This window comes from Sinocyclocheilus anshuiensis, unplaced genomic scaffold, assembly GCF_001515605.1.
Source record: "Sinocyclocheilus anshuiensis isolate Anshui unplaced genomic scaffold, SAMN03320099.WGS_v1.1 scaffold1189, whole genome shotgun sequence".
In the NCBI taxonomy this organism is placed as follows: Eukaryota; Metazoa; Chordata; class Actinopteri; order Cypriniformes; family Cyprinidae; genus Sinocyclocheilus; species Sinocyclocheilus anshuiensis.
In genome coordinates this window covers 569,556-581,232 of record NW_015552686.1, presented here as the reverse complement: position 1 = coordinate 581,232, position 11,677 = coordinate 569,556, and the positions used below count along the sequence as shown (strand labels likewise).

Genomic DNA, 11,677 nt, shown 5'->3' with positions numbered 1-11,677 from the left:
GCGAACTCTCGTTTTTTTCTGTAGCGGAAGTGGCTCGCTGGAGAGTTTCGGCTGGCTGACAGCAGAGGGAGAGAGAGAGAAAGAAAGAGAAATGGCGCCTCGGCACTCCACTAGCTGAGACACAGAACGAAAGCAGCTGACAAGAGCTACAGGACAGGATCTGTCTATCAGCGGGGACAGACAGCAATCATGGTGAACACCAGAAAGAGCTCGGAGCACAAGCCCATCAGTCCCTTCATCTCGGGCCGGACGAGGTCGTCTCAGAGGAGCAACCCAAACTTGGACGAGCACAGCAGCCGTGTAAGGAAGAGAGAGACACCGGCAGCCTATTCTCTCCGCCAGCCGGTTAGCGAGCTGCTCACTCTGGCCTTTTGGAGATGGATGGATGGATGGATGGATGTATAGATAAATGGATGGATTGGATAGTTGTCCACCTCTTTTGTTCCCAAATTGCGCCTTGAATGACACTTGGCGATGCAGAAATTGCAGTTTAATGACACGACAGCGCCTAATCGCGGCGTGTCGCTTAGTTTTATGTGTTTTGTCACACACAATGGCTGGGCTTTACTGAAGGCGGCCGGCTGGTTTAATGGACTCAGTGCCCCCAAGTTGTCTTTGTTATATTGGTGTCCGCTTCGCGAGCGAATCGTTCTGTTGAACCGGTTTTTTTTAATGATTCGAGCGAACCGATTCGCTGTGTTTGCACGGTACTTTAATGTAGGGGAGAACTTTTGCAGTAATACCGACAACCATATATAACTTAATATTTGACAGTATAATTTTCAAGCAGGTGTAAAAATGTCTGTTTAAAACGTGTCTGTCAAAGAAGTAATAGAGTCACAACACCAATATGAAATTAAACAGTTTACGTAAAACGAGTATAGTTTTATTACAAACCTGTTGAGAGAATTTAGCATGAAATGATCTGTAAAAGAACTTGGAGCGCTTTTGAACGTTAAATCAAGTGAATCGGATCACCGAAAACAACAGTTCGATCGAACCGACTCGCTTACGCGAATCGAGCGTTATTTTGTTGCTGTGTGTGTTTGTTGCGCTCGAGAGACACCGATAAACCGTCAAAACAAAAGCGCGTTTGAACCTTTTGTCGGACGAAAACCGTCTCGTCCTCCGCGGGTCTTCAACAATAAAACAAGCTAGTGTTGGGGGAAGGGAAAAGCTCAGCTGAGACAGACCCCTTGTGGCTCAAAACAGTTATTGTTCGTGATTTTTTTTTGTAAAGTAAACTTTGAACTGGAGTGTTTATGTGTGCCGTTAGCTGCGGTGTGTAATCGGCTCTTGACACAGGTTGTGTTTTGTTGATGTTTTGCACATTAGAGTGCTTTTTGAAATGATAACACATCCATAATTCACGTCGCAGTGCTTTAAGTCGTTTGGACGTGTTATCAAGATACTGCCATGTTTTTTGACCATGCACCATGGTACTCTGGTATTCAGTACTGTGGTATATGTCACAAATATCCATGCTGTTGCCATCTGATATCATAATTACCACCACAATACTTTTTGAAAGTGTGTGCATTTTAATTCTAGTTCTTTGCTAGTTGTCAAGGTTCATGGAGTTATTTGAACAAAAAATCCTATACCACTGCCACAAGTTTTTGGCATAAGAGGTTTAGGCTTTTCCTCTTTTCTGGTGTTGAATTTGGTCAGTGTTTTAACGGAAGATTCTTTGTTTTACTTGTGTAATGTCACTAACTATTTAATTTATCTCCAGCCTTTCAGTTAGATTGACTGATTTCATGAAGGTTTCCCCACAGTCATTGAAAACCTGGAAATATCAATGAATTCAATGCGATTTATAACATTTATTTAATGAGTATGCATTTGAGGTTTTTGAAATTGTGTTTTCCTGGTGTGGAATAATCAAAAATAATAGTAAAAGCCATAAATTCTTTAACAAATATTTTTCTAAAAACAATTTTGCTCTTGTGTACGGTAAAACTTTTTTGCAAGATGTAATGATGTATTATTTATGTGTGAATGATTTTTTTTTTTTTGAATGAGTCATCAAACCGATTCACAAGTCGTTCTAAATGATTCCTTAGCTATTCATTATGAATTTGAATGCTTTAAAAAAAATTATCCAGTCATTTGCAAACAACTGGAAAAGTCATGGGAATTAATTGGTTATAAAGTATTATAACACTGGCCTGATTTCATCAGTAGACTGTTTCTTTATTTTCTCACCTTACATGTGTTAGGGTGGTGTAAATGTGTGAATCACAGAGTTATTTAGTCAGCAGGGAGGTTAGAATGAAATCTGGGAGGAGATGAAGAATTTGGGAGATGAATTGAGTCTGTCGCTCGCAGGATCAGTAGAGAATGATGAAGTCTGTGTCACATGAATCCGCAGGTTTTTTTTAGGCGGCTCAAGGACTCAGCTATTATGTTGCACCGAGTGTCCCTAGTGCAGATTTTGTTTGAGAGTGGACTTTGTCATTATATTTCTCTTTGTGTATTCTGCATGCTCCTTCAAGCTTTTTAATATCCTGCACACCTCTGTCTGTTACAGAAGGAGCCCAGCAGTGACGTTAACAGCAGTAGTCCACGTTTGTCCCCGCCGCCCAAGCGGACACGCAGACAGACGCCACCAAGTTCTACCGATACTTCTCCAAGTCCCCAGAGTAAAGGCCAGAGAGGCCCGTGGACCATGTCCAAACACTGTACTAGGTGAGGTTTGACAATCGATGTAGAGCTGCATGAGTAATACTTATTTTGATGATCCCATCCCATTGTAATCAAAGAAATGCTGTTCTGAAAAATCTCTTACATCATTAAGTATGTAAAGTCTAGGTTTAGTTGATTATAATGGCAGCATTTTAGTTTTGTGTTGCTTACAGTGTATTTTGGTTTTTACACAGTCTGCATGGCAAGCGAGCAACATAACATGAAGCAAATCTTGCCAGTAATTTTGCTTTGGTTCTAAGGCTTCTTTTTTGGGTGTCAGGCGATGTTTCTTTTGCTCTCATTGTAGTGTGCTATCATGATAGTCTGCAGTGTGCATAAGGCTGACTAATATAAAGGCCTGTGATTGGGCGTTGCATTCATGCACTCGATGTATACATCTGTGATTGGCTGTAATGCTCAACTATTGCAAAAAGCACATTTTAAATGGAGCATTTTGAGAAAGAAACAGAAGTAGATCTAATTGAAATAATTCTCAAGATTAATCACAGAAGCTGTAATGCTAAAGCCCAATTTATACGTCTGCATTGAACCTACACCGTAGCCTGACGTGCACCTCTCCAAAAATCTAACAGCGCGTCAATTCTACGCGGACTGCACGCGCTGTGATTGGTCTGCTAGAACCCCTCCCTCCGTATGTACTTGAGTTTTGTGTGTTTATACAAACTCAAAGACTCATCTCCTGAGCCACTGCACAAAGGAACAAAATGTAACCAACACAATAAATCAGTGCAAATAGTTTTAATAAAGCTCAAATAGTCTTCAGTTTACACATCTGTTAGGCTACATTTACACTCGTTAGTGTTCGTTTTAAAATGCATAGCTCAGACAGAATCATGATTTCTATTTATTTTCCGTGCTTTCGGTCGTGTAACGTTAGTATGAACGGACATCTGCATATGATTGGAACTCCACGCAGCTCCCGCACTTCTCTCCATTGGAAATGAATGACTGAATGAGCGGTCTGTCGCTTGTCGGAGATAGTGGAAAGCCGGCTTGAAACGCAGTGGAAACGCCAGTATGACGAGGATCATTTTCATTTTAAAACATAAACGCGCCAGTGTAAATGTAACGGGTACCGAACGACAAGACGTTTTTCAATACTCGATGGTATCGAGCCAATTCGGTCGGTGCCTAAAAAGTATCGAACTCCATACCCAGCCCTATACATCAGTAGTTGTCCGCGACAAACAATGTTGATCTGCCGTGGTACAAGTCCTTGTGGAGATTGAAAGAATGCCATCTTCTCCTGTTCCGTTGTTGTCTCCTTTTTGTAGTTTTAAATAATGATTTAATGATTTGATATTTATTTGCCGCCGTCATGGCTATAATGCTTCTCCGACGACCCGCTTCTTCGGCTTTTGCCGTGGTACTGCGGGTTACACCAGTAACATGCCCGTGGACACTGCAGACTAGCGGTTTGCATGTGTACTGCACGTCGACGCAGGAGTATAAATGAAAACTGATGCATAGCCTACGGCATAGGTCCGACGCAGAAGTATAAATCAGCCTTAAAACTGATAATTTTTTTAATTAATTGTGCAGCTTTAGATCCATTTGCTAACCGATCTGCTTAATCTTAATACTTGAGACCTTACAGTTCAGATTGAATTTGGGAATTTTCAGTGTTGTTGGAAATTAGGTTTTAGACGAGATTTGCTTTTACTCGCATAGAAACAATTACAGTTTTCTAGAGTCAGAGAAAATTCTTTAAATGTTTGTTTCTTATTTATGTGCTAAAAGAAGAAGTATTATTATTTGTTGTTGTAAACTATTTCTCATGGAATTTCACATTGTCTTCCAGGTTGTCCACTGGTGCCTTGCAGAATGGACACAGTACGAGTATATTATTTATTTTGATTTACTTAATGATTCCTGAAATGAAGAGTTCACCCAAAAATGACAATATTTTGACACATCAGATTTGTTTCCTAGCTGTTTATGGTAACTTAAGACAACGAAAGAGAACTTAATGTAATACTGTAAGGATTGACACTTTATATCTGTAACCCTCAAATTAAATATGCTGCCTTTTTTAAGCTTTAGTTTAAAAAAAAAAAACATATAAAAACAACAGAAATTGATAGAATGGAAATTTGGTCACCTATGTATACATAGTTATGTATGTATGTATTATGTATAAGTTATTGATGAAAAAATATCAGATAATATCACAGGGCTCGACATTAGCGCTTGTCTGGGACAAGTGGATTTTGTGAAGGGGCAAGTGAAAGAATTTTTTACTTGCCCGACCGGACAAGTAACCTGATTAAAACATCAATAACAAACAATAACTAGGGCAGCACCGAAACTTTGGTGAGAATGATTCTGATTTTATTATTTCAGAGTAAACGGTGACTGATAACATATAATGTTTTGACAGTATCAAGGTTGCGTCAGTTGAGGCTCGTGCAGCCTAACGTTATTTGACTCACGGAAAAATCAAAACTAATAGGCGCACCAGTACACACAAAGAAAAAAACATAAACAAACATACTGTGGTAGAAAAAAAAGATAAATATTCTATATAACATATGATATATGGAAGCAACATCACACGACCAAGCACTAGCACGATTGCAAATGTGACATTGATTTTATACAACAGTAGTTCAATAAACAAGTAGTTAATATTAAATTACTTATATTTTAGACACATTATTGACTGTTTTTGCTAATGAAAATAGTTCTAAGCAAAGCCACAGCAGAACAGCCGCGCATCTCTGAGCAACACAAAGCGGTGTTTCGTTACTGAATGATTCAGCATTTTTGAATGAATCGGGTGAGTCAATGATTCAGTGAGCCATTCATAAAGAAAGCCACTTGCTTTATTTATTGAATGAATTAGCCGTTTGAACTAATTGGTTGAATCAGTGACTCAGTCATTAAGACAGTGACTTGCCGACTCCTACTGGTGGTTTGATTTCATATTTAAAAGTATCATTGCATTTTCCAACATTTCATATTTATATGTTAAAAAAAGTAAAACATTCATCTTAACATTATTTATGCATTTGCAATTTTACTGTGTAAATGCATTTATGGAACCTCTTATCTTCATTAAACAGTCTGAGTAAATACATCTAAATAGAATGTTCGATGCAGCTTCAGTTTCCTCTGCAGTGGAAAGATTGAGTTTGTTGATACTGATTTCATTTGAATGGTAACAACCATACAGAGTCTAATTATTCTTACTGAATGTATTGATAAAATGTAAGAATTTGACGTAAGTGATGACACGTACATTTAGTAAGGTTAGAAAAATATTGCCCTTCATAAAATTAAAAAGTGTCCTAGAAATCTATTTAAGGCAAATATCACAAATAGAGTGAAATGAGTTGTTTAAATGAGACTATTGCTTCAGAATGGATTACATTTATGCCAAAAAAAAAAAAAAAAGGGGAAAAAAGGCTTTTTTTGCCCTGGACAAGTAACATTTTTACTCAGACAAGTGAATGACTGATTTGTGATTAAAGCACATGTCAAGGCTTAATGTCGAGCCCTGTATCAGATAAAGTTGTAAACGCAATAAATTTTCCTGGTATTGCAAATATTAATCCATCTGTAGATTTAATGGAAAAAATGTCATTCTCTCAGTGTTGGTTACGTTGGTATTGTCCATCCAATCAATATACGTAATAGATACTTCAACTATGCTGCCTTTATATGATTCACATCAGTGTTGATGTCATTATGATGTTATTCTTCATCATTAGGTAATGGTTTTAGTAACTCCTTTTTTAACCCATAGGTCGAATGAGTCTGAGGGGTGATTCTACATCAGATGGGAACCACAGTCGCATGAACGGTCATGTTGAGCTGAAGAGAAGCCGTCGCGTCAGGAAGTCCCAGTTCGAACACCTCAATCAGAGTTTACTTTTCGACCAACTTGTCAACAGGTAAATGCTGATTGTTGTATACATAGCTAATTCATGCCTGAAGTATGGTAGTTGTCTTGAAATAAAAGTTTTCTGTAAATTTTCAAACTCAAAACATTCTAGAAAGACAATTGAATGCTACTAATGTTCAAAAACAGCTTGTTCAGAAACGTTGCTGCTTTCTTAATGCTGACAGACATTTAATACATGAACACATGATTAGCCGTCTTTATACGTCTAGACTAGGGATGTGCCGATCCGATAGTCATATCGGGTATCGGCACTGATAGTGCCATTTTTCTCGGATCGGGTATCGGTCAGAGAGGGCCGATCCAAATCCGAGATTTTTTTATTTTTCCCGATTGTGCGAATTATTCTGTGTTACTTCTGAAGCCATACGATAGCTTAATGTGAGCTACATATGAATATTTAAGTCCTTACATTAAAGTTCACACAAACTCTTTTCTCCGCTGTGGCTGTCAGTCATTCGTTCAGCCTTTAAACCCTGGTTGCGTTCGGTTACAGCAGTCAGCTCGGTAAAGCTCTCTCCAAGATCATTCTGTGTTCCCATTATACTTGATTTGTAAATACATGTCTATGATTTCGCAAAAAGGACTTTATCTTCTTGCCGGAGTTTAATGTTGTTTTGTTACTTGCTACCGGGTGTCTGTGAGAACAAAACACGGGCGTAGAAAAGACTATAAATTGTTTTTAACGTGCACAGTAACTGAAACTTAAAACTGTTAAAAGAAAGTCTCCATAACTGTTGCACAGATATAATACATTACGCATCAATTTCTCTTCCCTTTGTGCTTTGCAGTTTTTAACACGAAGCGCTTACAATGTGCGCAGGTGTGCCGAATTATGTGCTTGAAGCAACACGGCGTCAGGCTGTGATGCCATGTATGTATTTTAATGTTATAGTATATACTTGTATATAAATACATTCATGAATGTTTTTAATGAATGGATTTTATAATAATACACATAGCAATGTGTAACATTTTACCATATTTAGTGCAGCACTTTTATTTGTTCCCCACAAAATATTGTTTTTTCACTAAATGTTTGGATTTCTAAAATTATTGTGCACTGATTTTTCTAGAATAACTTTTGCTGCCGAATTATCCACTAACCTAGTTTATGATAAAGTTTTGTCATAGATTATAAATATACATAGGCCTATATTTTTTCATATTTATTGTTTATTTTCTTTTTCTTTATAATGAAGTAGTCTGTATCTAGTAGATTGTGGAAGAATGATTATCAGTTCCATACACAGAGATATATAAATTCTACATTTATTTAAATGGGGGGGGGAAAAAACTTCACTGGTATCGGATCGGTATCGGCCAATACTGAACCCTAGGTATCGGAATCAGTATCGGAGGCGAAAAAGGCGGATCGGAGCATCCCTAGTCTAGACACCTATTCATTGTTGACCCAACCAGTCAGCAAATCATTAGGCAAATGATTTAACTCCTGGTTGTCTGAGAGAGTCTGTCTATAAGCATTTTGAGCATCAAATGTCTTTGGATTGACTTCTTTGGCTTCAAACCAACTAGCTTTCAACCCCATGAATCCACTAGGAGCCACAGTATCCAAATCATGTTCTGTTTGGACATTGTGTGCGTACGTTATAATTCCCTCATGGTTTTGAGTAGCTGGTGTATAATTAGTAGGACATCTGATGAAGCCAACAGAGTTTACTCTTGCAGAAACAGACACTTTAAACTCAACAAGAACTAAAAGAGACTACAAGAGACTACTCAATATGTATGGTGACGGCATTTGTTCAACTTTCATTCATGCACATAATGGTTTATGATATAATTGGTGATTCCTAGCCAAGGCTACACGTATCCCAGGGGTGCTTAAGTAGGTTCCGGCTGTACTTGAAAAGATGCAGACCTCGCTTCGTTAAACCTGTAAGTCTTTGTTAACATTTTTACTAGGGACCTGTATCAGTTCTTGGGTGATATTTCATACTTGTTGAGCTTCTGTGGTATGTTAAACAGCTCATCTGGAGATCTTTTATACTAATAATACATTTGCTGTCAAAGAAAGTTTCTGTGATTTTCCCTAGAACCATCAAAACGTGTGATTGAACACGCATTTGTGGTTTGACATTGATGAAGACGTATGGTGAGTTTACACTGTTGCAGTATTTTTCAGTTAATTCCTATGAGAGCATGGTGGATTGTGGGATTGACAGTGGATTGGAGAAAATGTTGAGAGCATCGAACAGTTCATAAATGCTCAACTAATATCAAGGAAAAACACCAGGCAGCTGACAGATGTTGTGAATTGCAGGTAGTGATGTTTGTCATGAGCATTTAAAAATATGTGGGTTGTGCAGGAGTTTCTGCTGGGTTTAGTGTGTAAATCGTTTTGTTTACAGATTAGAGACTTTGCAGTTAAGCAATATTGCAGTTTGGACACTTTCATTCTGAATAGATTGGCTGGGTTTACAAAAGTTGATTTAATTGACACTGTTTCTTTGCATTGGGTATTCAAAAAACAAAACTCACATCTTTTCAAATAATCATGTATGTTTATATATGATGATTCTATTGGCTGTGTATTAAAAAGAGGTTGATTTTGAAATACATTTTTAACGATGGATTTACTAGGTTGTGTCCTAATCAGGTTTTTAGTGTGAGGTAACATGTTGCTGCGAGTCAAAGACAGATGGTGGAAGTGTATTGGAGAGAGGAGACCTGCTGGTGTTGCACATGAATGGCTTGAGCTGCTTTACTCATTCTGAATGACGCTCCTCCATATTAACCCCGTGAAGCCTGACGTATGAAGTGCTAGTCAGAAATTTGCGTAGGCCTGTTTTTTTTGTTGTTGAGTATCATATTTGATACATCAAGCTTTTATGGCTCCTGTAGTATGATATAGCGAATATGAAGCATGAAGAGGTAAAAAACACCTCAGTTTTATTCAGAGGCCCAATCTGAGCAACTATATACAGTTTGGTACAGCTGCTAATATTATGTCTCACTTGGGACGAAGAGGATTAAGGAAGCAGCTGTTAATATTCAAATTCTATATTTGCATTTTATTTTCAAATTCTGATTGCTTTATTCAGTCCCTCTAGGATTTTGCGATTGCTGAATTTATCGCAAAATCAAGCAAACTCTGCAATTTTCACAAAAGCTTGCAAATTTTCGTAATTACCGCAGATTTTCCACAGATTTTGGGCTTAGACGCATCCCGTGACGTCATCGCAACGCACATTCAGTCAAAGAAAGGTTGTTTCTTAGTTCCAAAAATGGGATGAACAGCCTTGCGTTCTCATTATGACCAATTTACAAGAGCTACATTGGACAAACGAACCGAAAGCGGAACGAATCCGCGCTCGGACCGAAGCTGCGGGCTGATCTCGATCACGCGACCCCGTTATACACAGCGCTGGGAGATACAGTGAAGAAAGCAGTCGAATTTGCCACAGAATCTTGTGAGAAGCATTCAAATTCGATGCAGAATTCTGTTAAAGCTACAGATATCAGAACAAATGCCACTGATGTGCAAACCAGGAAAAACATTGTTCAACAAACACAAATCACCACCATTCCCCATGGATTTAACATAGTAAAACTACAGGAGCATCTTGTGGCAGAAATGGTCTAATGTTTTCGAGTGTTTTTAAATGCCTGACACAACCTTTCCCAGCACTTCAAAGCTTTAAGTATTACCGAATTTGAAAGTTATTTTTAATGTGATGACATTATTTGTTCATCCTTCATAGGTTGCCCCATTTATAAAACTAAAAGTTTCATAATGAAAGCAAACACTTATTTAAAAATAAAAAATACATTAAATTATCACTAGTAGATGGCTGCAGAGAAGTACTTATAGGCTTATTAGTCATTTCCACTCCCTAATATATATATATATTTTTGTATGACAGTATTTTTGTATGACGGTAATAAAAGTTAATTTTATCTGCATCTCAACTACCCAGACAGCACAAGTACATCTGTAAGACGTCTGCTAAAGATCTGGGAAACATCTACTGTGTAATCTGATAAACGTCTTAAAAATGTATTGCAGATGAGCAAACACTCTAAAAAATATATCTTGCATATGTAAATGCAGACTTCAAATATACATCTCCGAGATGTACATGTGCGATTAGGGTGAGTGCTTTACTGTCAGCTGCTGGTGCCACCTTCTGTAGAACTTAATGGCACTAGAGCTGGAGCTCTACAATGGTTCTCGAAGTCAGAAAAGTCAAAACAATGTTAGAAGAATATTGTCTGTGGTATATTTTCACTGCAAAACAATAAGAAATGGCGCAAATATCACCACAAATTTTGAGAAAATCCGCAGCAAAATCAGTCAATTTAGGCCGCAAAAATCAGAAAAAAGTCCCTCGAAATCCTGGAGTTCTCACTCTATATCTTCCAATAATATGTTTTAGTAAGATGATATTTAAATGTTTAGTTTTATTATTATCAGAATCAGAAAGCGCTTTATTGCCAAGTATGTTTGAAAACAGTACAAACACTGGAGAACCAAACACTGAGGCTGCCGTCTGCGGTGCCATCGCATATCTTAGTGCATTATTATAGTTTTGTAGATTTTATTTTGGGGGGCAAGCATATAATGAAATGTAATACAGTGATGATTGAGAGATGGACAAATAAACATTCCTCAAAAGCCTGATGGATCATATTTGTTACTCACATTTTAACAAGATTAAAAAAAAAAAAAAAAAGGATGTATGGATAGACAAGTAAACCCTAGTTGCATCTTAAAATATTACTAGCAATATAAAAGTTCTTACGTAAGATTTCATAGGAAAACCTACTATACTAAAAGGTCTAAAATGCTATTATAGTATAGCCTATCAATCAGAGGACAGAAGGCATGTGTACAGTTTAGGGATGCACCGATACCACTTTTTCCAGTACTCGTCCGATACCGATACTTTTATTTTTGGTACTTGCCGATACAGAGTACCGATACCAATATTTTTATTGCATTTGTACATTTTTTAAATATTGGGTACAGAAACCAAAAGGGTATGTATAATGTTAGTTGGTTAACTTAATTTATCAAATAGATAGTCAAACCAAAATGTA

At 37.6% G+C, this 11,677-nt stretch overlaps 1 protein-coding gene across 1 annotated transcript in view; it reads left to right on the top strand.

The window, feature by feature from the left end:
* Positions 1 to 11,677, top strand: part of LOC107667607 (ATPase family AAA domain-containing protein 2-like) — a 110,329-nt gene continuing 98,652 nt past the window's right edge. Inside the window, exons 1-4 of the mRNA XM_016459316.1 lie at positions 1 to 300; positions 2,534 to 2,691; positions 4,511 to 4,542; positions 6,458 to 6,605. Coding sequence (XP_016314802.1) covers positions 190 to 300; positions 2,534 to 2,691; positions 4,511 to 4,542; positions 6,458 to 6,605 — 449 coding nt within the window. The 5' untranslated portion in view covers positions 1 to 189. The remainder of the gene's footprint in view (positions 301 to 2,533; positions 2,692 to 4,510; positions 4,543 to 6,457; positions 6,606 to 11,677) is intronic.